General features: G+C 39.9%; 1 protein-coding gene across 2 annotated transcripts; it reads right to left on the bottom strand.

Annotated features, from left to right (window-relative positions):
- On the bottom strand, positions 1-27,305 carry LBR (lamin B receptor). 2 transcript variants are annotated; one of them, XM_068401036.1, is made up of 14 exons: positions 27,178-27,257; positions 22,491-22,671; positions 20,733-20,921; positions 15,583-15,666; positions 14,728-14,905; positions 14,275-14,468; positions 13,469-13,523; positions 11,396-11,590; positions 10,092-10,195; positions 9,538-9,663; positions 9,273-9,441; positions 8,137-8,217; positions 7,913-8,035; positions 1-1,916 (listed from the first exon to the last, which is right to left on the bottom strand). In XM_068401036.1, exons 2-14 carry the CDS (start codon positions 22,653-22,655, stop codon positions 1,885-1,887), a joined length of 1,695 nt encoding a protein of 564 aa, XP_068257137.1. In that variant the 5' UTR covers positions 22,656-22,671; positions 27,178-27,257; the 3' UTR covers positions 1-1,884. The 2 variants fall into 2 exon arrangements, with proteins under 2 accessions (XP_068257137.1, XP_068257145.1); XM_068401044.1 differs by lacking the exon at positions 1-1,916 and adding an exon at positions 3,837-6,331 and having other exon boundaries at positions 27,178-27,305.
- Positions 27,306-27,398: the final 93 nt, after the last annotated feature.

The raw sequence follows: 27,398 nt of genomic DNA, 5'->3' as shown, positions 1-27,398 counted from the left end.
TTTTCAGAACGGTCTAACCAAACACAGAAGCAACACTTTTGGTTGCAGAAATATAGGATGAGTTACTTGTCCTTTGTCTTCAAATAGAACAAAAATTGATGGTAGTTCAAAATATACTATTGCTTTCATTCAGTATCTTTTTGTATCTTTAGTGTCATCTTGTATTATTTCACCTCAAAATCTAATTCCTATACATAACTCTGTGGGTTGCTCTTAAAAATTAAAATTAAAAAACTTTTTTCCCCCATCACTTCACGGCTAAAGAATCATGGGCATATACAAACCTCTGTATTTTTTCAGTCATATCAGTTTGATCTATCTCTATTTCTCCATATATATATATACACACACACACACACACACACACACACGTGTATGCGCCATGCAAGACATTCAGTCACAGTGAAACCCGTTGACATTCCTTGTTGGCTCATTTCGGAGACGCCAGTCACTCAGTAACTCCATCATATTTTCTTGAAATTGTATCAAGAAAGTTGTTTTCCTAGCAAAAAAGATGTTTTTTCCTCAAGCAGGAGACAGGAGACTTTGCGGAAGCTGCAGAGAGACTCAGTAGCTGTGGAAAATATTTGAACGCTTGTTAAATAAGACGAAGAAATCACCCTTAAAACAAGGATTGGTGCAGAATATGCTCAGGTACAATGTCCTTAGCGATCATTTTCAGATTTGCACTTCCACAGATGCAGTCTTACTAGCTGCTAAGACTTTCAGCTCCCATTTATTTTGGTTGGAATTGAGAATTTTTAGTCTGGCAAAGCTCTGTTCCCCCAAGGCTGTGATAAGCAGATATAACACATACAGAAATCGTCATATGATTCCAATGTCTGTATTTTTGTCTATAGTATCAGTTTGCTTCCAGAGGAGTCTTGACAAGATTATAAAATCATAAGTAGAAAAGAGCATGAAATAGTTCTGCTTTGGTTCTTTAAATTATTATTCAGATAACTTTGCATGAGCATCATTTGTTTCAACAGCAGAAAGGCTTTTCTATTAATAGTTACAGTACGGGTCTTTTTAAAGCTGTGTTGCCAAGAGCAAATGGTTTGAATTTAAATGTGGCTTTGGGTTCAACCTTTTTCTTTTTTTCCCTTTCTCTGCTCATTAATTTCTGCTTATATTCCCAAGGATCTATTCTGTATTACAGTACTTTTCACAGGAATCCATCTGATTTTAAGCGTTAGATGGATTCTCTTTCTGGTCAGTTGATTAACATTTAAAAGCTTCTGCAGTTTGAAATACAGGAGTAAGAAGGTCCTTCATCAGGCTGACTAAACCAAGCAAGATACGTCTCCAAGAGGGAATACAAGCCCTGTAGGAAGAGTCCTGGGAAGCTCGTCCTAGGAAGAGTGGACAAGCTCATGTGTGCACAGCTCAAGTCTCAGGGATCCCAAGACAGGCTGGTCACATTAATGTTTGGTTGTGTAGAGTGAACAAGGCATTGTATACATATATGGTTCCACTAGTGAACATACAATCAGTCATGTTTCTCACCCTTGGGATCTCTGTTAATTGCTCCTGAACATCTGTGAAGACATTTCTCACAGCTGTTGCATGGACTGACTGAAATTCTCTTGGCATTGGCATCTTCCACAAGAAGCATTTTACAAGGGAAATATTACTGGCTCACAATTCCCCATTTTCAATTGTAGGTTATCACTTACATCTTACACAGGTCCCCAGGATAACTTATGAACTAATAGCTGTTCTTGAAGGCATTGTTGCTGCATGTTCAGCTTTCCTTTCTTTGGGTGAGGAGGGAACTGAAGAATACATGGACTCTGAGCTGTTACAATCCTTTATGCAGAGGGGAAGCAGAGAAGCAAATGGTTGCACTGAAAAAATGTAATCCTCCAACAGTAAGGCATGCTATTCATGGACGTGAACATGCAGAGCTGACACTGTGAAGTAACAAGCAGCTAGTAAATAACCTGCTCCACAGCAAGCCTATGTAATTTGATATGCAACACTGTAAAGGAAATAAGGTTTTGCTGTAGTCTGCCTGCCTGTGACCACAAATGGATTGTGTCATTCCATGTCCCTGTGCAGACGGCAAGAGAGCAAACTACCTCAAGGTGCAAAGGGAAAATTACTTGAAACATAAACATTTGGCTACAGTGGCGCAGGATATTCTTCTGAGGAGAAAGGTGAAGGGTACGTTGGCGTGATGCAAACATGACGACAACCTCACACACAAAAAAAAGAAGCTAGAGTCCCAATCCAGTTTGGCAACTTTTTTCTTCAAAAAGTTTCCCCGCTTCTGTAATGGGGCATGAAATATTTTTCTCCCGGTAGTCTGTAACATTGTTATTGCCTACTTTTTTATATACAGAATCACAGGACGGTTGGGGTTGGAAGGGACCTCTGGAGATCATCTAGTCCAACCCCCCACCAAAGCAGGTTCACCTAGAGCATGTTGCACAAGTTCGCATCCAGGCGGGTTTTGAATATCTCCAGAGAAGGAGACTCTACACCTCTCTGGGCAGCCTGTTCCAGTACTCTGTCACCCTCAAAGTAAAGAAGTTTCTCCTCATACTAAGATGGAAAAAGGTGGAACTGATCTTTCAAAAAAACTTCTCCAAAAAAAAAAAAAAGTATTCAATGCTCAGCTTTTCTGAAATATTAAAAACATAAAGGCACTATCAAAGTATTTTCTTCTAATTTTAGGGAACTTCCCCACCAGAAGACAGTGTTGGGAGTTTTTGGTTTATACAGAGACAGGTGTTCTCCACCCACGCACTGGAGAGGTTTTACATCGGTTCCCCGAAACAGCTTTCACTCCACAAGAGGCAAGAACTATGCTGCTGATAAGGTTTTGACAAGCTGTTCTAAATGTAATTTAAGCAAATATTTTTATTACTTATGGTAAGTAGCTTTCTGTAGGCAAAATTATAATTACTGTTCCTTTAGTCATGTGTTATATTTCGACTAGACTCTTGTTCACGTTAGGTCAAATTAGCACAAAATTTATTTCCTGTGCAGTACACCTTATGCTGTAGCCCATGGTTACACAAAGCTGCTGTTTCGTTTTGACTTCTTACAGAAGCTGTGGAGGGATACACAGCATAATACAGGCAAAACAAGGGCTAATTCTGTCTTTTCAGAGTTGGTTTTTTTTTTTTTGGATTAACAGAATGGAGGAACAAAAAGAGGTAATGCATTAGCATTGCCAACTTCACTGGACGCCCTAAAGATCCAGGGGACCGTCGCCCCCAGGCTTACCAATTCACGCCATAACAGCAGGCAACCCACCACGCGATCAACGACAAAATCAGAGGGTCACACAAGCAGGTGCCCTGCTGTGGCAGCTCCATGACTGACAATTCTCAGACATGTTTAATGACGAGTATTTCATTTCTTTGAAGCCATCATCTTTTCTAGTAAAGATAATAACTTTTTCCTAACATAGTAACTATCCACTGAGGTTTTCGAGCCAGCTTCTCCTTCCCCTGCCATGCCACCTACTTCTTCGCACTTCGGTTTTCTTCAGTCCAGGCAGACGAGAAAAGTAGCTGACATCAACAGAGCTGATTCAAAGTACAAATATGCTCTTAGGCTGATGCTTGATCTGCAAACTTTTGCCTAAGGGGAAGCAGAAGAGAAGGGAGAAATGGAGATCTCCTTTTAAATGGAGAGACCTCCTTTCGTAAAAATTCCCAGACAGGCTGAGAGAAGCACTATACCTGAGCTTTTAACACTCAACTCACAACCACAGATAGAAAAGGAACATCAGCAAACTTGCATCTTTACTTAATAAGATAAATCAATGTCATTTTTTTTTTCAGACACCACCATGAATTGAGGGGGAAGAAAAGCACTACTTAATTTTAAGCAAAAGCTTTATTTTAGTTTATAGGCTTGTTCGTATTAAAAACAATTACTTCAAAATCAAATTCACATTAAACTCAGCATGTAAATAAACTGAAGCTGTCATTAGTCAAGATCTGTTTCTGAAAGACAAAGGCTCCAAATTACATTTTAACAACCTTGCGTGGCAACAGATAAAACTGGGATGGCAGTAGCATCTCCTAGTTTACAGGCTGATGACACTGGCTGTGTCCGTGTCCCCCCCATCCCCAGTACATTTTAAGACAGCAGCTGCAAACTGGTAAAGTTACGTGATTACTTTATTTCCCATTAATCCATTGAGCAACCATTGAAAAAAGTATCCCAGTTTAATCTGCTACATCACAGGGTAAGTGGTCTGACAGTGGTGGTGTTACAGGCATTGCTATTTTCTTCCAGGAATCAAAGTACTTGTCTTAAAACAACATTTTCCTTAACACCACCAACATACAGATTTTCAGAGGAGACTGTCACAGTCAAGCTACATTATATACACTTCAAATGTACAATCATCTTTTAAAAAAATGCCTGTGTACAAAATAGAGGGTTCTTTTATGCTAGATTTCAATTACATCAACATTTTAAAAGAATTGAAAATAACTGATGAATAACAACAACATTCTGATTTATCAGGAACCTTCCTACAAGCAACTGTAGAGGTACCTGCACTATATTTAGGATTCTAATAAGCTTTTTTGGACAATTTGTGCTATAAACCTCATGTACGAAGTATGTGAAAAGCTATCAGTTGTGACGAGGGAATAAAAGCTAGTTAATTAATGTAAGATTATTTCAGTAAAATATAAAATTATTCTACTTACGAAGTAAATACTGCAAAGGCATCTGATTTACAGCCAGTTAGACAAAGAACACAACTAATGCCTAGAACACATACATTAGTTAAAAAGTCAAATATGTACAAAAATATATTAGAAAGTGGTCGAGTTTAACCACAGGCTCATGTAAAAAAATGTTGTTTTAAATAGCAATAGCAAAAAAATAGCTATTTTCTCTATCTGCAACAGTACAAAAGGCAAAACCTACATATGAGGTAGCAATGCCAAATTAAAAAAAACAACAACTTTGGATTGAGGAGCATTTCCTGTATTTTCATAGCATATCTGTCAATGCAAATATGTAAGTGAACACTTCAATTGTTTCAAGAATTAATACATTAATTTACAAAAACCTCTATTCAATGAACATTTAAAAAAAAATTACTGGAAATGGATTTTATTACTGATTTCTCCTCTTTCTAAAAATAGCTATCGCATTTTCAAATCCAAACACTGTACAGCAAAAAGGTGGAGGCTTTATTATACACACTCGGTACACGCTATGGTACATTAAGACATAATTTACAAAGATCAGAATAAGCCAACTGTGGTCATTTTATTCTTTTCTGCCAAAGACGCACACACTGCACCTTTTGCTACCCTGTGTTCAACACTAGATGCAGGATTAGGGTTCACTACTCACATCCACAGCCCTGCCCACAGCTGAAACAAGTGTTTGTATCATCTACCTTCAGGAGTCTGAGCCAGAAGCATGGCTTCTCTCTAGGGTCAGGGGCACTGCCAGGCAGCAGCTCGGGTCTCCCTTGGCCTGTGCTGAAACTGCCTCAAGAATGTTGGGATGGGACGGGACAGCTGTATCACGACAGTCATGTCACCTCTCCTCCCAATCCCATTCCTTCGTCCCTCCTGCAGGCACAGGGCAGGAAAGGCCACCTGAGTCTCCCTGACCAAAAAATCCCATTAATGAAAAGCCAGGAGGGGGACAACCACCCAGCTGAGCTGTGCCAGCTCCGGGCCTGGGGCTCCAGGGCAGCACTGCCAGCGGCACGGGTCAGCTCCACTGACCAAAAAGACCCTGCTGCTCCTCCAACTCAGGCACCCAAGTCAGACAGCTGAAGTTAGATGGTACAAGTAACACCAAAAATGAACTGGATGGAATTTCCGTATTTATTGTATGAAGAAAATATACTTTACATCACAGTGCTTAATTAAATGCAATAAAAAAATGTAAACTCAGGATTCTAGATAAAATTTAACTTGAAAAATTAGGGCTCCAAGACTTTTTAAAATTCACAATTTTTTAAAAATTGAAGTCACAGTCAGTTCACATAACTCACATATTTAAGATTACTTGTAAATACCTGTTGATGCACTCCACTGTTTGGTCACTTTTTTTTTTTTTAAAAAAAAGCCTAAATAACAAATAGACCAAGTGCAAAGGTAAGAGGTATAGTTTTATTTGCAAGGAAACTAACTTTAGAAGTAATCTGCAAATCAGGCATCTGGAGTGCTCTAGTAGATGTAAGGAAATATGCGGTATGGCACACGCTGACAATACCTTTCCCATGCCAAGCCATATTTTTGCTTACAATGATGTTCATCACGAGCTTCTCGATGAACAAGCAAGCAGATGAAATATATCACGTAGAAATATGGTAAAATGTGATTAAATCCTGTAGAACAAAGTCAAAAAGTCACTTTAGATAGAGCAAAAAAAAAATCCAGAAGTGCAACTGACCAATCCATTAATCCTTTAAATTCTAGCACATTTATTATTTTATTTTTGAGTATGCCAGTACAGTTGGAGCGGGTCCAGAGGAGGGCCGCAAAGACGATCAGAGGGCTGGAACACCTCTGCTATGAGGAAAGGCTGAGAGAGTTGGGGTTGTTCAGCCCGTAGAATAGAAGGCTCCAGGGAAACCTTATTGTGGCCCTTCAGTACTTAAAGTGGGCTTATAAGATGGGGACAGACTTCTTAGCAGGGCCTGTAGCAATAGGACAAGGGGTAATGGTTTTAAACTAAAAGAGGATAGATTCAGACTAGATCTAAGGAAAAAGTTTTTTGCAATGAGGGTGGTGAAACACTGGAGCAGGTTGCCCAGAGAGGTGGTAGATGCCCCATCCCTGGAACCTTTCAAGGTCAGGTTGGATGGGGCTCTGATCTAGTTGAAAGTCCCTGCTCACTACAGGGAGTTGGACTACATGGTCTTTAAAGGTCCCTTCCAACCCAAACTATTCTGTGATTCTATGATCCCCTCCCACCCATCCTCACCCCTCATGCAGTTAGGGCAACGCTTCCACTTCTGCCATTACGATGCTGACACACAATGCGAGTCCCTTATTTTCATGGGGGGAAGCCTCTTCCAGGTTACTGTCTGCAAGTGTATATGCTAATCTAGCATTGTCTACTTTCAAAAATCCAAAATAAAATTAACCCCTGGAGGAACACCTGACCATCCAGCCTCCTCTCTCAGCTGATGCTCCTGGTCAGGGCATTAAGCACTTGGTGACAAAGTCCCACTCTACCAAAACTCTCTGTGTCCCACAGCCTGCAAAAGCCAGACAGTGCCATGGAGTGCAGAGCAGCTCTGCCTCAGAAGAACATCTGTCATGCTCATTCCTTCAGGCAAGGGAGGAGTCCAAAGCCTTTTTTTAGACTTGAATGAGAGGGGGCAGGACTACCATGATGAGATGTGTTTTCTGAAACTCTCCCTGCTCTCTCTAAGCTCTTGCAAAGAATGCGGACTATAAAACGCCACCGGATCAAAGGCTCCCTAATTTCCTCCAAGTCTAAACTTGACAAAAACTACGAAGTATTCCTTAATAAAAACTTTGAAACAGAATTCTACTCCTTTATGTTTAATGACTTTTTTTTTTTTTTAAATGTATTTTGCTTAAAATTTATCCCTATATGTGGTAGCCCTTGTCTCCAAGCAAACTCCCACTTTTTGGGAACTCTTTTGAAAACACTATAGAACAACTTATTAGCAAGCAAGCCCCATCATTATTGAATGATAAAGTGTCAGAAAGAAGAGTCAAATCCATAGTATGATATGTCAAATCTATAGTATGATATAAAGGATAAGATATAAGACAAAACAGGTGTCACGTTAAGCTTACAACACAGAAATTTGTCATTCAATTAATTACAGGTTTTAGTATCTCAAATAATTATCAATTTGCATTTCAAACCCAGTCAGATGCCAAAACATACAAGCATTTTCATAAAATCAACTTTAGTTTCAGGAACTTACCACAGGGTAGGGACCATGCTAGAGCCATGATGATGTCACCGAGATAATTAGGATGACGAACAAAACCCCACCAACCCGTGACAAGAAGCCCTTTTCCAGTTGCAGTGGGTATAAACTTCAGATCTGTGAATAGAGCATTGTAGTCAGTACAACAACTGAAATGTGTATTTAAATAGTACAAAGAGACATTGTATAGCACTTGAACAAATAAAAAATGCACTTACAGGCCAATTTGGGATCTGCTGGATTCCTTCGGAAATTATTTTTCTGAGAATTTGCACTACGGAATATGTAATACCCAATACCTGAAAATAAACATTATTTATTTTGCATTTTCAGTGCTTTCCAGTTTTCTTCAACAAAAGCAGTCACATGCTCTCTGCCACTCTTATTACATCGAAGTCTTTACCTCAGAGATGTAACTGATATTCTCCAGTTCTCAGAGCTCTAACAAGATAGAAATGCTATTGGAAACCTGTGTTCCATATGCTCTTACACATTACTGACTGACTATTAAGATTTTGGAGAAGTTTTATTTCGCATCTACTTTTACATTTATATCTGACATAGTTTATTAAGGTAACATTGAGGTGATATGCTGCAGTATAACATTATAGCTCTATTAGCAGCCCAGTATTTTGCTACAGTGCCTACTCCATAAACTGACCAACTATTTACAAGTTCACAATATTAAAAGAACCAGGCAATTAAGTATTATCTGGTTTTGAAATTCATTTCACCCGTCATTTTCACAAGGCAGCTTAAATTTGCTTTTTCTGAGGCTGCATTGAACAAACACGATCACAACATACTTCAAATAAAGTTGTTAAAAAAAATAAAAAAAAAAAAAACAAGAAAAAATATTAACTGGAAATGAAAAAAAGATGATGTATTTCTCAGGATTGCACATACTGAGTTGTACGCCTTCATATTCTTTCTGTTTAAATTCGTTGTCATGTCTACTCTTTTTCCCTAGGTTCAGTAAAGCATAGACAACAAGCTACTCGCTTCTTTTTTATAAGAATCATTCACAGTCACTCAGACTGACTTTAAAAGGTATCTGCTACACTTCATTCAAAATGTTTTAAGTTACTTCTGCAACTCCACACAGCATCCATCTAACAATGCCTCTCAACAGAACAATTAGGTGTCCAGAGTCTCATTTATCCTTCATGTAATAAAATGAGAATTTATTATATTCTTTGTATCAAACAGTAGCCAGACACATGCTTCCACCAGCTGTGATAATACAGAAAATATGATCACTGCATCTTAGCTAAAGCTTCACTTCACAACTCAAAGAAATAAAATCAGTACTACATTGTTGCTACAAGTAACAGTAACATTTACTGTAACTTACAGTTCAGAATAGTAATTGCAGCAGCAACAGGCCAAGAAATTGCAGTAGGATGGCCAACTAAATACAAGGCCTGCAGACTGTACATGAACGGAACCCACACCAAATCTCCGAATGCTAGCATGAATCCAAATCCATCATGGGTAATATCCATTGTAGTCAAAATAGCTTCCTAGAAACAAGGAGGAAGGAATTTAGAATTTACAAAGCTTCATTCATTTAATATTGTAATTAGAAACGGTAACAGTTTAATATGATTGTCATTTACCTCATTCCAAAGAGCATCTACCACATACAGAAGCTGAAAGATGTTCACGAGTATCATTGACAGAGATGGCATACTTTGATTGTGTATCTTCATCTCAGCCAAGAGCATTGCCAAGTTTAGAACAACCTAGTTTAGAAAATATTTTATTACACATTTTCCTTGTAAAAGAAAGTGGTCTTTTCTATTACACTGCAGGACATTTTAATACAGAAGTTTTTGACCAATGTTTAAGTTTTAAAAAATAATAACCTGGTTCACAAGTAACAGTTTGCAACTAACAACATTTCTGAAGCTGTATAGCCTCAATATATGAGTACTTTAGGAAGGGTTTTCATTTCCCACAAAGTAAAGAAGCTAGAACGTAGGAATTTTCCTAAAGTGAATAAAAATGGTCATTAAAAATCTGGCAACATGAAACAGTTTGCAAGTTCTTTTTTCCTGTTCATAAATACATATTATATTCTTAATACCAATTACATATACATATATAAAAATAACCCATTTGTGTAATATTTAAGCAAATAAAATAAAAATAACTAACATTAGTGACTCACCCAGCCAATTAATCCTGGACGCAATTCACAGAAGTATTTAAGGTCAAAACTGCCAATACGAGGGTTTAATTCATGTCCAGTAAAAAAATCGTAAACAAAATACCCTGCAGATAAGACACAGTCTTTGTTAGCAACACTCTTGCTTTCATAGGCCACTGCGCTCCTCCCTATAAAGCAGTTCCTACTTTCTACTAAAGTTCTCTCATTATAAATAAAAAAAAACCTTTAGATTGGCAGGAAAAATGTGAGAGTATATGCAAAATACAAAACAAAACCCACATGGTTTATATTTTAAGAGGCCCAAATATTTTGTTTATTAGGAGGACTGAACACTTGAGAAGTTACTGTAGGCTTATTTCTCCTTGACACTTGTTTCTTCTCTGGGAGCAAGAATTCCTTTAGCTGTGACAATTACCTGTCCACCAAAAGAGATGGGCAAGAAGGAAAAAGTAATACACCTTGACTTCAAGATATCCTGCACTGAGTTAACAAATAACAAGCACTTTGCAGAACAGTTACAGAATGCTACTATGACACTGACAGAGACTAAACTGCACTTTTTAAAGTAAAAGCTATTCATGATAATTTATTATCTCCCTTCACACACATACATACTGCACTGACAAAGGAGCTGAGGATATTTGAATACTTCATTTTAATACACTAAATGTTCTGTCCATAAGCTCCCTTTCTTAGTCACATTATGACCATTTTTAAAACAGTTTGTTTAATGCTAATTGACTTCTCAATCTATCCTTTGTCCTACAGAAACATATGCATATAACTGATACTTTCTAGGTAGGCAGTCTTATGACTGAATCAAAATTTCTTTTGAAAACTCATTTTAGCTAACCAGATTTAAAAGTGTGCAGCAAAATAAGAATTTAGAAATAGACTGTAATTTCAAGTTCTGTACCTGACTTCCCACTGCCAAAATATCTAGATTTTTCAGTTTTCTTTCCATTCCCAGCTGTTTCAGGAAAAGGCCCCCCAGCAGGGGCACTATGAAGCGAATGAGACAAGCCTCTTAAACAAATGCTGAAAATGGAAAGAACTGTCCTCTCGTAGCTAGGGGACTAGACCAGCCAAGATATTTTTATGTAAGCTATTCAAGATAATCCAACTAAAATTTTAAGCATTTTACAAAAAAATCTGCCCTTTTAACTTGCAATGTGAATTTGACATTGGTAGAAAGTAAAAGTCACAGTATTACAATAACCAGCCCTATATCTAGCCTTTAATTCATAAAAATGAAACTGTAGTGAACAATTGGAAATAAATTATCCAAAATATTTATAACTCACCAGAATTTCCACCTGGTGCTAGTTCTTCCTCAGGTACTTTCAGGGACCGAATATACAGATAAATGCTCAACCCCAAAGAAAAAGCTGCAGCTGACACTGCAAACTGCAGGAGGTGATCATACAAATAATAGAGTTCAAATTGAAAGTATAATAAGGTTCCAATAGCTGCAGCAGTCAAAACAAAAGCATAAAACCCTGAAGGATGTAGAAGAAAAACATATTAGCCAAAATTAGAAAAATCATTCTAGCAGAACCTACCCAGTTCAGCCTTTCTGCATTTTTACTTCTTCCAAGATTTGTCTATACTCCAATAGTGTCTTACACATCCCATTTTCTTGGGGTTCAAACTGCTGGGGCACAGCAATATATCCAAGACATTCTATCTATGCCCTGAATTTTCCTGTGCTACTCATCAAAAGGACAAGACGCAGGAACACTCTGAGCACTCCTAAATTTTTTACAACAACATAGGATCCAATTTCAGATTCTAGTGGAAAAATGGACACTGACACTACTACTGGATAACGATAGCAGGTCACAAAATCTTATCTGTTGGACAGTAACAGAGAACCACATTTTCTTCTTCAAGTATTTATCTTCACACATACCTTTCTACAGATACCAGTAATTAAAGTATTAAAATAACTGTCAAGTCAAAACTTTTGTACTTTGAGAGTATAAAATCATGTACTTTGAATGATGTACAAATATAAGCAGGCAGTTCTATACAGCTCTCACTTAAGTACCTTCTATGAACATCTTCACAGAGACACAAAGGTTAAGGTTAGAAGTGACCTTTGGAGCTCACCTAGTCCAACGCTCCTGTTCAAGCAGGGCCACCTAGAGCTGGTTGCCCAGGACCATGTCCACACAGCTTTTGAATATCTCCATGGACAGAGACTCCACAAGTTCCCTGTGCAACCTATGCCAGTGCTCAGTTACCCTTACAGTAAAAAATGTGATGTTCAAACAGAACCTCCTGTATTTCAGTTTGTGCCCATTGCTTCATGTCCTGTCACTCATCTCCTTCCTTTCCTCAAGAAGGTTTTCAAAGTTGCTTTGAGAACTAGCCTTTGAAGCAAGCAGGAAGATGGCTTTTTTTTCCTTTTAGCGGTGTGGGGTTTTTTTTTTTGTTTAAACCATCCAAACCACGTAGGTTATTTCCTCCCTTTATCAAATGTGGAAGAAAATTGCAGGACTATGCCCCTATTAAAGCCAGAAGTCTAAACCCAAAATAGTTAGGAGGCAGACTCAATGACTCACTTCTGCAGGATGTAATTCACTCTGCTTCTATGATTTACAGCCCTATTCTTATCTTAAAAATGTGACCTTAAAATAGTCCATCTTACCAGACTATGACAAAACCCCACTCAGCTTTTTAGTATAACATTTGGATTCCATTACCACTAGACAGTGTCCTTGAACTGACTAATCCATTAAATAGGTAGTCTGGAATACCTGCGAGGCATCAAAGTGCACTTTTCTATTTAAGCCTGGAAAAGCAGGACTGCTGAAATATGTTAAACCATACTCTAAACCTAGATGAGAAACTGGCCACATTCAAAGGAACTGAAATCAGATCTGAATATGGACTCAGAACTGTTCTTTGCCAGGCAAGAATAAGAACATTTTAAATCAATTACAACACATTCTTGTTAGTCTGTAAATCAGAGACATCCAAGATGATCTAGAGACATGGGATAAGATCTCTTCAGATCACGTCTGAACAGCTCCAGAGCAACAGTCCTTGTCACATGAGCATTACTAGCACTTCTGACAGGCAACTGCCTGTTTAGCAATTAGGCAAGGAATATGACAGGAGTCACCAGTTACAACTGGATGCAGACCAGGCAGCCCGTATAGTGTAATGTCTTGCTCTAGGGGCAGTTAGTTCCTGATCATTACTAACCTTCTTGTTCCAAGAAAAGGCTCATCTTATTTTATGAAAGATTGACAACAGATACCTAGTTTGACCCTAGAGTGTATCTTTCATCATTTGTATCCTAAGTTACTGAGCACTGCCAATCAGATAGTGGTACCAAATTTCAGAATAAGCAACTGCAACATGCTTACCATTTATCCGGTACTGCAGTTTCCTTCCATTTGAAAGAGGCAGGCCTTCTACAACCTAGGAATAAAAAAAATACTAGTGTTTAACAGAGTACTCTCTGGGGGCACTGGCAGGGGAGGAAAATCAAGCACATCTCTGCCACAAAGACGTTCAATCAAGGTAACCAGCTGGACACATTCAAATGTGAAGATCATGCATCATTCTCAAAAGCATACTTTGGATATCAAAAGAAAAAGGGTAAGAGTTTCAAATAAAAAGATTTGAAAAAAAAAAGGTTTTTTTTCCTAACCAGCCTGAAGAAAACAGCTCCAATTATTGTAAACATGTATAGCAACAGGACCACATGACTGAATGATCTATTTATTCTAGTGTTGTTTCAGAGTCTGGCAGTATCCCTCACATCACAAGAAGAGGAAAACAGAGTATTGGCCCAATTACACATATGGCTAGAATGGCTTACGCTTCCCGTAAGCGATGATTACATTCCAAAACACTGGACATCAGTAAGAAACTTGAGTACCAAACAGAGGAGTTAAAAACTCAGATACTTTAAATTCTTCTGCTTTGATGCTCCTATATAAAGCCTTCTGCCTCTTCTACTGTAGGACTGTGAAATGCATGGCCATTAAATTCTTAACAAACTGTGCTATTTTCAGCTTACAAAAATCTGCAGTAGCTATATTCCAACTTAATATGAAGTGTTAATTAATTTGCTTTCAAATTCACTGCATTAAGGGTATACCCTACCTTCCAGCCTAATGCACAAATTAATTATCCGTAAAGACCCAATTGCTACTGAACAGCTTACCTTTCCAATCGGCAGTAAGTAGAACAGAGCTTGAAGGAAAAACCACAGAAGAAAAACACCAAACACCCGAGCCTCCCAAAGACTTTCAAGTGGTGGGAGAGAAGGGAAGTTCATAAGACTGGGGTCATCTTGTTTGCACATCAACAGCAAGTAGAGTACCGTAGCAGGCAGAAAAAATATCATCGTGAAGGTCCCTGTAAACAGACATCACGCCATATTAGAAGATAAACACAGAAAACAAAAAAAAATAGCTTCAATCCCACTAATAAAGCTCGATAGTAACTTTAGTAACAAAGAAGAGGGTGTCATTATCTATTCCACCATCATATGACTCTGGATTCTGCAATCAGGGTCCAAAAATTGGAAAAACAGTTCCTGACATGACAGTATGGTCATTAAGTAAAAAAAATAAAAGTCCTAATTCTCAACTATTATGACAATTTGCACACATACCAATTCTTCCACCAAACTCTAGCTCCTTTGTTTTTGATGATGTTTTCTCAATTGTTTTTATTGTCTCAAAAATCTTTTTCTCTGAATAAATCTCTTCTTTTTTCTTTTCTTCCTTTCTTGGACGCAAGCTGTACTGCTCAAGCACACGCTCTATTTCCAGGTCTGGTTTCAACTTTTGCTGTTAATGAATAAAAAGAATTTACTAAAAAAAATCCCAGTGATTTTACCCTATTTTACTCCAATAATTTATATTTAGGCAGACATTATTTGCTATAAACCACCAATATACAGTGTGTTCTACTTCCATACTGTACTTAAGTTTATGCATTTATACAAAGAGTCTGCTAAAACCAGTTTCATTGTGACCACTTAGGCCATGATTAGGTATCAGCAGCAGTTCCAGTACAGGTCATCTGTTCCCACGCTCCTCCCCTCCTTTCTGCCATAAATCTGTGCATTAGCTAACAATCAGGACTAAAGAATTGATATGGCTTAAAAAAAAACCCAACAAAACAAAAACAACAAAAAAACCCAAATCCACAACACTTTCTATGGCCATCACACTGTAGAAGCACGGGACTGAACACAAGTAACCAGTGAGGGTTTGATGGAAAAAACAAGAAAACATGAATGCTACGCAGCTCTAGTCCTCTTCCCTTCTGACAACTTCATCTCCCTCTCCCCTTAACTAGCTGAACAGTAAACTTATTTGACCTCTACGTTTTACGTTGTATTCTATTTCTCCTTGATTATTGTATTGCCCTTTTCTAGAGATTTCTGAGAAAGCTAAGTCAGAGTGCAACATAAACCTAAGAGTAAATACAATGTTCATACCAGTAAATACAACGTTCATACCTCCAAGATTACGCAGGATGTGTCATTTCCTTCTGTACTGTCAGGTTCACCATTGTACCTTCTGGTGTTATTCTCACTTGGTTTCTGGTTGAAAGAAAAAACATAGTTTTAGTTTGATTGATCAACAGATCAATTTCAATAGAAAATAACAGCTGCATTAAGGGTAAATATATAAAGAATAATTAAGAACACTAACTATCTAGGGTTTTTTTCAACTGTAATTGGTCTGGTTTTCTCCACAGGAAAACAAGAGGGTTCAATATCCAAAGTATGGACAGTTTCAGCTCACAAACAAGGGAAGAGAACTCACTTAAGAAAAGAAAAACATTAGTAACTTTTTATTAATAGCGAAATTAAGAGAGAATACATCTTCCAAGTTATTTTAAACTCATCACTAAGAGCTACCAAGTACAAAATATATGTATCTGCTGGACGGTAGGGATGTGGACAGGTTAGATAGATGGGCCGAGACCAACGGCATGAGGTTCAACAAGAACAAGTGCCGGGTCTTACACTTTGGCCACAACAACCTCATGCAGCGCTACAGGCTGGGGGAAGAGTGGTTAGAAAGCGGCCCGGTGGAAAGAGACCTGGGGGTGCTGATCACCAGCTGGCTAAACATGAGCCAGCAGTGTGCCCAGGTGGCCAAGAAGGCCAATGGCATCCTGGCCTCCATTAGGAATAGTGTAGCCAGCCGGTCTAGGGAAGTGATCGTCCTTCTGTACTCGGCACTGGTGAGGCCGCATCTTGAGTACTGTGTCCAGTTCTGGGCCCCACACTTCAAGAAAGATGTTGAGGTGTTGGAGCGAGTCCAGAGGAGGGCGACTGAGATGGTGAATCGTTTGGAGGGTCTGACCTACGAGGAACGGCTGAGGGAGCTGGGGTTGTTTAGCCTGGAGAAGAGGAGGCTCAGAGGTGACCTTATTGCAGTCTACAACTACCTGAAGGGAGGTTGTAGCGGAGTGGGAGTCGGCCTCTTCTCCTGGGCAGCTAGCGATAGGACAAGAGGACACAGCCTCAAGCTTCGCCAGGGGAGGTTCAAGTTGGACACTAGGAAGAAATTCTTCTCAGAAAGGGTTATCAGACATTGGAACGGGCTGCCCAGGGAGGTGGTGGAGTCATCATCTCTGGATGTGTTTAAAAAAAGACTGGACATGGCACTTAGTGCCATGGTCTAGTTGACATGGTGGTGTCAGGGCAATGGTTGGACTCGATGATCCCAGAGGTCTCTTCCAACCTGATTCATTCTGTAATTCTGTGTGATTCTGTATACTTAGTAATTCTATTGGGAAAGCAGAGGGAACATCAGTGTCCTATATATGGCACTGCTCTGCAGGACTGAAAGTTTGTTTTTCCATCAAATATCTTTCTAAGAAATAAATTCTCTTACAAAAATTCTTTTAATGAGTCTAGCTTACACAACTCTGGCAAGACACGACTTATCTGTTTTATTTCAACTTCAGCTTTGTTGAAGGTCATTCCAGTTGTACAACAACCAATAGATTAATCCTACTCTTCAATTAGAAGCCAGGAGAAAAACAAAGATATTTTAACCCTTTTGTCCAAAATAAAGTTTAGCTGCTGGCTACAAACTACTCAAACAAGCATATGGTCCACAGGATACGCACTGGGCCACACAGCTCAAAGTAGTTCACTGCAAAACAAAAACTACAGCCATTTCAGTGCCACAGAATGCTTTTAGTAGTAGCAATTTACTAAAACCTATCTATTTAGTTTAGATTGGTCTGGTTTAGTTTCGTTGAAACCTAACTAAAACCTATCTACTTTCAATAGATCAGCAGAAGGATTTCCAATTCAAGGGACTGTGTCTCAGAAAAGTATCTCTTGAAGCTATCTCAAGAGCACAAGAAGCAGAAGAAATGCTGTTTGTCTCTTAATAGAGAAACATCACCTTTCTATTCTTCACTTACAGAACACCAGAACCATTTTCAGCACTCAATATAACCTTCACAAAAAGGCCAAGAACAAACATGATAAATTTCAGCTAAAACGCAGTTATCTGATAAACTTACAAATCCTTACAAGATGGTTTTTACAATTAAAACAGTTCTGCAATATTATCAATCAGCAAGGTCATATATATATTCCACACTTGAATTCTGCAGCACTTTTCCCACAGAAGCTTCACAAATTTCCCATTACTATTTTAATGAACTGTATATCATAGAATCATAGAATGTTAGGGGTTGGAAGGGACCTCTGCAGATCATCGAGTCCAATCCCCCTGCCAGAGCAGGACCAATCTAGGGCAGGTTACACAGGAACGCATCCAGACGGGTCTTGAAAGTCTCCAGTGAAGGAGACTCCACAACCTCTCTGGGGAGCTTGTTCCAGTGCTCTGTAACCCTTACAGTAAAGAAGTTCTTCCTCATGTTGAGGTTGAACTTCCTGTGCTCTAGCTTGCATCCACTGTCCCTTGTCCTGTCGCAGGGCACAAGTGAAAAGAGGTTGCCCCTTTCCTCTTGACACCCAGCCCTCATATATTTATACACATTCATCAGATCCCCTCTCAGTCTTCTCTCCTCCAGACTAAAAAGCCCCAGGTCTCTCAACCTTTCCTCATAAGGCAGGTGTTCCAGTCCCTTAATGATCCTCGTAGCCCTCCGTTGGACTCTCTCCAGTAGATCTCTGTCCCTCTTGAACTGGGGAGCCCGGAACCAAATGCAATACTCCAGGTGAGGTCTCACCAGGGTAGAGGGGGAGGAGGACCTCCCTCGATCTGCTGGACACACTCTTCTTAATGCACCCCAGGATACCATTGGCCTTCTTGGCCACAAGGGCACATTGCTGTCCCATGAATAACTTGTTGTCCACCAGGACTCCAAGGTCCTTCTCCACGGAGCTGCTCTCCAGCAGATTGCCTCCTAACCTGTACTGGTGCATCTTATTACTCCTTCCCAGGTACAGGACTCTGCACTTATTCTTGTTGAACCTCATTAGGTTCCTCTTTGCCCAGCTCTCCAGTCTGTCCAAATCATGTTGAATGGCCGCACAGCCTTCAGGTGTATCAGCCGAACCTCCCAGCTTCGTATCATCAGCAAACTTGCTGAGAAGACACTCTGTCCCTTCATCAAGGTCGTTGATGAAGATGTTGAACAGGACTGGACCCAGCACTGATCCTTGGGGGACTCCGCTAGTTACAGGTCTCCAGCTGGACTTGGCACCACTGATTACCACTCTTTGGGCTCTATTGTGTAGCCAGTTCTTAATCCATCTCACTGTTTTTCTACCTCACACTTCCTGAGCTTGCTCACAAGGATGTCATGGGAAACTGTGTCAAATGCCTTGCTAAGATCAAGGTAGACTACATCCACTGGTCTCCCTGCATCTACCCATTCAGTCACGACATCGTAGAATGCTATCATCAGGTTAGTCAAGCATGATTACCCCTTGGTAAATCCATGCTGACTACTCCTGATAACCTTCTCCTCTTCCATGTGCTTAGAGATGACCTCCAGAATGAGCCGCTCCATCATTTTTCCAGGGATGGAGATGAGGCTGACTGGTCTGTAGTTTGCTGGATCTTCCTTCTTGTCTTTTTTGAAGACTGGAGTGACATTGGCTTTCCTCCAGTCCTCAGGCACCTCTCCTGTTTGCCACGGTCTTGTGAAAATGATGGAGAGCAGTAGAGCAACAACATCAGCCAGTTCTCTCAACACTCTTGGGTGCATCTTGTCGGGGCCCATGGACTTGTGTGTATTCAATTTCCATAACTGATCACTAACCCAGTCTTCACTGACTAGTGGAGAGTCTTCCCTCCTCCAGGCTTCCTCTCCTACATCCAGGGTCTGAAGATCACAAGGGCTGGTCTTATGATTAAAGACCGAAGCAAAGAAGGTATTCAGCAACTCTGCATCCTCAGTTGTCAGGGCTGCCGCCTCATTCAGCAGAGGGCCCACACTTTCCCTGTTCTTCCTTTTGCTACTGATATATTTGAAGAAGCCCTTTTTGTTCTCTTTTACTTCCTCTGCCAGTTTTAGTTCTAAGAGGGCTTTGGCCTTGTTGCCTTCCTACACGTCCTGACAACTTCCCTATAGTTCTCCCAAGTGACAAGACCCTTCTTCCACGAACTGTAGATTTCTTTCTTCCGCGAGATTTCCTTCAGAAGCTCCTTGCTCATCCATGCAGGTCTCATAGCACGTCCACCCGATTTTTTACGCAAGGGAACGCACCTATCTTGGGCTTGGAGGAAGTGGTATTTAAAAACTGACCAACTTTCTTGGGCTCCTTTGCCCTCCAGAGTCTTAGCCCATGAGATTCCTGCAAGTAGATCTTTGAAGAGTACAAAGTTGGCCCTGCGGAAGTCCGGGGTTGTAATCCTACTTATTGTCCTTCTTCTACCTTGTAAAATACTAAACTCCACCATGTCGTGATCACCGTCGCCAAGGCTGTTCCCAACCTTAATGTCCGCAACTAGTCCTTCTTTATTCATTAATATAGGGTCCAGCAGTGCACCTCTTCTCGTTGGTTCCTCCACTACCTGCATTAAGAAGTTATCATCGATGCACTGCAAGAGCCTTTTTGACTGAACATGTGGGTTTCCCAACTGTGTGGGGTCTGTGTGGGTTTCCCAACAAATATCAGGGTGATTAAAGCCACCCATGAGTACCAAGGAGTGCGTTCTAGAGGCTACATCCAGTTGTCTGTAGAAGGCCTCTGTTTTTATGAAAACAGAACTCATTTTATTTAAAATTCTAATACCTACCTTATATGTATTGTTCAAAAAATCTTAAAAGGATGCTAACTTCCTTTGCCCATTTCACAAGTGGAAGCATATGGCTAACAATAACTTCAATATTAAAACATTAAAGAATTTCTGTTTGTTTGAATTCTGAGAACTTCACAGTATCACCAAATTCAAATGGAACTTAACAACATACGTTTACGTTTCAAGAATTTCCTCACAACTCCGCAAGCTAGAAAGCCTGTTTCCAAAGAAAAAAAGGCAGAAAGTTCTAAGATATACTTTTGCAGCTAATTATGTTGTTCAGGAAACATGTACTACAGCTAGCTTTTACAACAATAAACACAGTATGCATAAAACAAATCTTTCACAAATAGCAAAAATCTGTTTAAAAAAAAAAAATCCAACAAACCCACATACAAAGAACAAACAAAAAACCAAATACCAGTGGAGCTAAGTTGGCTTCTTGAATGGCTTTCTTTTTGTCATCTTTATGTTCTCTGCTTTGGGAAGAAGAACGACGTCTGCCTTTTGCTGGTCGTCCAGGAGATCTAGATCGAGATCTGCTAGTACTTCTTCTGGAGGGAGAACTTGAAGAGGACTGGCTCTTCCTGTGCTTGAATGATGACTGTGACTAAAAGAAAGAGTAGACGAAAGCAAAATCTTATCCTAGATGTTCCAAAGAACAATTTTAGAAACTCGGGTTTTTTTGTGAGGAGGACTCTGGCATATAGTTCTACAGAACTGTCTCTTATTTGCTTTACTGATGTTGTACAGAGGCTGTTAAGAAAGAGCAACTACAGCATACTCATTTTGCTGGTAATACCCAAATAATCCTGTCTGAAGTCCAACTGCTGACAATTCCTGTCAAAGCTACACAACTCAGGATATGGATGTAAGCTATCAATGTGAGCACCAAACTCTTAAGCATGCTACCCTCTTAAGCCTTTGCACAAGTAAATGAAATCATAGCCGTCTCTTAAGCCTGAAGAGACAGCTATCATTTCAATTGCTTAGCTTTATTAATACATTTGGCATATCAAGATGCAATGATCCGTTTAAGGCAACACAGCTCAAATCAACATTTAAAAACCCCTAGTCAGCTAAATCATTAAATTAAATGCGATAACTAATTTCATAAACAGTTTTCCCCAAACGTACTCAGTTCTATTTCTCTGTGAAGTCTACAACCCCAATCTTCCCATGTAAAATTTCCACAACACAACTTTCATAAGGCACAAATGCTTTATGACAAAGAAAGGTACTTTCTCAGCTTGAGTTTGCTAACTTGCAAGCATGAAGTAAACAAGTTAGAAAGTCTTAAAAGCAGTGAAAATGTTTGTCTAGCTCAAGGCAGAAACATTTTGTCCCAAAAGAAAAGGGCAGTTACAGGGCATGTGTGCTGCCACCAAAAGTGGAAACTAAGTTCACATAAAGACACACAAGTTAGTTTTGAACTTATGCAGGTTTCAGAAAAGGCCTTAAAAATCAACTACAGCAAACATTCAAATAGCTTTTTGCCTCCTGCATTACCACATTTTAAATTGAAATGGAACTTGCATGCAGAGTTTTAAAGGCCTGTATTAGTAACAGAAAATGAAATAATAAAGATATGTAAAGAGGAAGGGATGTGCCCATATACATGAGATGACCCTTTTCCAAAAGTGCCTAATTGTCACAAACAGAGCAAAATACCTTATGAAACCTCTGGGGACCCAAAACAGTACAAGCTATTCACAGATAAAGTATGTGCCTAAAGGGTATGCACTATTTATATTTACAGTGATCCTTAACAACACGCTTGCATTTGTTTTCAAATGTTCTTATTTAGAAGTGGAAGAAAGGTCAAACTAGTATTAACCCTCTGATTACTAGCTTTAGAAGCTACCTGAAAACAGTTTTTCATGAACAATCACGCTATAGAGTTCTTGAATGATCAGACTTGGTTTTCCCCAAATATATCACTGTTTTTTTCAACATAAAGAAAGCAATCATGCTTCTGTAAAAACAGGGACAGCATTCTGAACTTACACTTGAAATGTCACATAGGAAAGCGCTATTATTTAGCACCAACTCCTTGAAAGCACAGTTAATGAAAACTTGCAAGGCAACTATGCAATTATAAGTTGTACTTTTATCTACATCACAGAATCAATATAATCTTCCATTAGAAATACTGATAATTATATAAACGTGTACTCACCCTTATATCACTTTCTTTCAACACAAGTTCAGTCCCATCTTTGTACTTAACAGTATAAAGATGAGAAACATCATCGTAACTAGCCACTTGCACTTCATAGTACAGGACACTTCCTGGCCAACGGCCCATCACCACCTCGCCATCAGCAAACCTCCGGTTTGGCATTTTCCAAAAGGAATCCCTAGAAAAGAAATAAATCAATACATATGGCAGCTAAACATCAGGCTTAATTTCTCCCTACTCTCTTTCCATATCATTTAGGCTGGAACAGGGAAACTTTAATGTAAACAACTCTTCACCTTAAATAGGCAAAAAGCTGCCTGGTAAGAAAAGAAGATGGATCTATTTGCCAAATTAATAGTAGACAGAAGAAATAGGTTTAAAATAAAGCGAGGATTGAAGTTAGATGTTATGAAAAAATGTTCAAATGTATTAATAGTACATCTAGACCAGTGTTCAGCTATGATATACAATCTCCATCATCAGAGACCACCAAAACCAGGCAAAGCATGTATTTGACCAAAATTACATAAATGTAGTTGATCGTATCTAAAGGGGAAAAAAGTAAATTAGATGGTATCTAAGTGTCCTCTAACCCTCTTTTTCTGTGGTACAAAAATTACGGAAGTGATGATTTCTAAATGTTAAAATAAAATATGCCAAATCTATTCGGTACACACAGCCACATTACATACTTCAATTTGTTATGCCAAACACTCAAAAGTCAGGAAACACCAAAATTTAGGCTCCTGTCTGGATTGAGTGTTTTCTCTTTTCCACCTATTTAGCACATGTAATGCCTTTTGCAGGGGCCTGTAGGAAAGCAAAGTACAGCATCAGAGCAATCACATAATATCCCAAAAAACCCGAATTCTATCCCCCTGTCTGCACCATAAGGTTTTTACTTGATATTAGCAAAATAGGGTTTAAGTGACTACCACCCTTGGTCCACCATACCAGGGTGCTGGGAAAAAAATACACACAATTGCAACTTGAAGTTACATTTTTAAATTTAAAGTCCTGTATAACTCTTTGAAAATAAGTATCCATAGCAGAAGATACTTTTAACCTGAAATTCTGTGACACAGGCCTCAACATACAAAGTGAGGGTATCTTAAAAGTCTAAGGTAAAATACATACTAACTTATGTATTATCACCATTTGTACAATGAACATAGGAACTTAGGAAGCGGGGGAACAAACAAAGCAGCAAATGTTTTTGTTTCAGAGCATTTTGCATTTTAACTTGTTTGCTATAAATAAGACGTGAAGCCACACAAAATGAGGTGAAAACAAATATTTAACTAGGTACTCAATCATTATACATTAACTAACCTGAAGTGAAAAGTTAGATTCTTTGGCAAAAAATATTGTTAATATGCAATCACAGACCTTCGTAACACATTGGGGGATGGGGCTAAGTGAGGCCTTTCAGTCAGCTTTCATTCTGGCATTTCCTGAAGCTGCTGCTGCTGTTAGTTTTTACACTTGTGTAGCTCTCCAAGTCAAAGAAGAAACCAAAAACTCTGCATAATTCCCTCGTGGATTTTACGGCTAATATTCCTAATTGCTTCAGAACAGAAACATCTGGCCATCTGCTTTGTTGTGTAATATTCGAAGGAGTGAAAAGAGTAAGTTTTATCATTTGTTTTCACTGATAATTGCCAGTTATAAAAATTCTCAGTTCTAGTCTATACTTGTAGGCACATGCTCTACCACCTCATCTGTCTTCTACCTAGTGTTTCTTGTTCCAGCCTCTTGTTACTTTCTTTTCTTTCTGAATTTCCACTCCTCTGACTGTTTTATCCCAGTCATTTTAACACCGTCAAATTCATATCCTTGTTTCTTATGACTCTGTGAAAAACAATTTCCATATTTTCACTTCAAACTCTTCTCCGTTCTCTCCTTACCCCTCTTTAATTCCTTGGGGGCTTTCTGTCTTTTCTGCTCTTGTTCACCAAACTAGTTCCAGTTCCTCTTCACCACCTCTGGGCTCAAGATCTGATTTCAATCCCCATCTCTTATCTCCTTGTCCAGTTTTCTCACCCAAAATACAGTTCTTTAGGAGATCCACGTCTACTATTGCTCTCCTCCCAGTCTCTCGCACAGTTCCAGCTTCTTCCTCCTCTTCCATGAATAGTCTAAACACCAATCCTCCACCAAGTCCAGTCATAGCTTTCACCAGATGTCATAACCTGATCTATGACTTTATTTCCTCTTTGCTGTTGTACTTCCTACACTCCAGCCAACTGTTTCTTCTCTTGACCTGGAACACCTCAGGCATCATCTGTAAACTCAGAGCCTGACCAGGACAAAGCTGCCAGATCCCAGGACAAAGTTGTGAAAAACAGAATCTTTGGAGTTTAAGTCCTTTTTGGAAAAGGGAAATAACTTTTCACAAAGTGGTTACTAAGGACATGTAAACTGATTTTTAAGATTTATAACAACAACTTCAAAATTTAGATATAATTTCATAGGGATAATAAAATACAATTCTCTGCCAAACTTCAAAACCCAGCTTTTTTGTATTCAAACATGAAGACAGCCCAAAGAAACAGTAACCTGATGATTTAATTCTTTTTAAATGCAGAAAGACCCTCCCCTCCTCCAATCTTGTTCTCAAAAGGAGATGAAGTTAGTTTTAAGAAGTTGGAAAATGTGGTTGAAGGACCTGAAGCTAGATCAATGTTATGTAATTCAGCTTGAGATAGATATCAAGGATATGAAATTCCAGAATAAGAAATTTAAGCAAGTGGAAATATTATCCTGTGATTCAAAAGTAATGAACAATCTTATTAATGGAAACACCTAGTTATTTTTCCTTTTCTTCCTTAAATGTTAAAGCTTAATAATGAGATCAAACATTAAACACTAAAAAAGTAACTATTACTTCTTACCCTATCAAAAATTACCACCTTGTTCTGCACCCCTGTGCCTCCTGTGAGAGAGGTTTGTAATCGTCATTCCATATATCCCACTCCAAAAAGCTACAACTTTTAAAGGCAGTCTTCATCTCTTCAGATAACAAAACCCATTACTGGCATCAAGAAAAATAAAGATAGAAAGTCTTTAAAAAAAACACAGTTTAGAAATTACATTTTTAATTTACTGCTCTTTCAAGCTCTACACACACACCTGATAATTTTCAGGGTATCAGTTGGCATCAGCCTCATGTTCACAGTAGTCCTATACAAACTTTTTAATTCACAGTGCATATCCAAGCAATCTCAAAAGAAAATTCTTTAATACAATGAACCCCGTACTAAACAGACACCTGATCGGAAGTATATTCACTTACTCCCAATACAAAACTTGTGTTTTCTGCACCATTATGATTTTCATTTAGGAACCCAGACTCCAAAGGAATTAAGAAGATTTTGTATCCTATACCAAGCCAAGCCAATTAATGCAAAACTCCCTGGAGCTTAAAAGTTGGTCAAGAAGAAAAGTTACTGCTGACTCAACCAAGAATGAAACAATTAAAAAGAAACACAGCAGAGAAACATATTGCCCCATACATCTGATCTTTCTTAATGACCCTCTCACTAGATATGTGGAAAAACATTTCACTCCTGTCAAGAAAATAAGAAGAAAAAGACTACTAGCTTGTAGTCACCAGACTACAAAGTTTTTAAAAAAACATTAAACAAGTTTTCCATCTTGGAAGAGCAAAGTTCATATATATCCAGTGATTCTACTTACTAATTCTGACATTTCACCACTGGTAGGTAATGTTGTGTATATCGGACGAGGGAGACAGGTGAATGTAAGAAAAGGAGAAATGCAGGAAAATAAAGAAAACATTGACAGTCAAGACTAACAAGACACAGCTTCCCACACAGAAAGTTACTACTTAAGTCATCAAAGAGACCAAGCTGTGCAGGACCTTTTCAGGATCACCATTATTCATTCCACATTTCTAGCTCTTTACCTCCACAATGGTGGAGGCATCTACCCCTATTCAAGCTCGACTAAACAGCCAAATTATCTTCACCGCAAAAAAAAAGCACAAATAAGCCTCAAGGTAAAATAAAAACCTGTCAATCCGGAGACAGTGAAACGAGGTTTTTCCCTTTAAAAAGGCTTTTACCCCAGAAACACTGACCGCGGAGGGAAAGCGTCAGAACTTAAACTCCCCGCGCAGGGCCGCGAAAGGCGGCGGGGTGAAGGCCGCGGCGGCGCCGTGTTGACAGGAAGGGACCCATGTGCCGGGGGCGGGGGGAGGCCCGGCCCCTCGGCCCCCCTCCGCGGCCCCGCCCCGACCGCACTCCCGGCCCGCGGCCTCCGCCGTGGAGGAAGGGAGGGGCCGAGCCGAGCCAGGCCGCCCCTCTCCCACAGCACGTCCCCGCCACACCGGGTAGCCGCGGCCTTTCCCCACGCTAGGCCCGGCGTCGCGATGCCGCTGCAGAGCGGAGGGGGACGGCAGCGTCCCGAACAAAGCAGAGGAGCGGAGGAGCGCAGAGCCCCCCCCACCCTCAGGGCCCAAGCAAGCGGTGTGGGCAGTAACAAAGAGCGCCGCTCGTCCGCCCACCGGGACAGAGGCCCGAGCGCGGCCGCGGCCCTACGCCCGCGCATGGGGGCGGAGAGATGCGGCGGCGGCGATTGGGCCGGAGCGCTTCCCCTCGGGAAGGCTGCGGAGGTGGGTGTGTCCCGGCCTGCACCTGCCCTGGTGCCGCCATTCCCTTACCTGGCGCCCGCCGCCACCGGGCCGGGCAGGAGGCGCTTGCGCGGAGCAGCGGGAACCGGGCCCAAGCGCGGCGCTCTCCGCTGAAGGGAACAACCGCCCTGAGCAACGGTTACGGCCACGCAACGGTCCGCCCCCTCGCCCCGCCCCTTCCCGCCCGCCAACGGCGCCTATTGGCCAGGACGCGCCGTTTGAATCGTGGGTGGCCGCACGCTATTGGCTGT

The sequence above is a fragment of the Nyctibius grandis genome, chromosome 1 (assembly GCF_013368605.1).
Source record: "Nyctibius grandis isolate bNycGra1 chromosome 1, bNycGra1.pri, whole genome shotgun sequence".
Taxonomy (NCBI): Eukaryota; Metazoa; Chordata; class Aves; order Nyctibiiformes; family Nyctibiidae; genus Nyctibius; species Nyctibius grandis.
The sequence above is the reverse complement of the archived record's forward strand: the minus strand, read 5'-3'. Positions and strand labels throughout refer to the sequence as shown.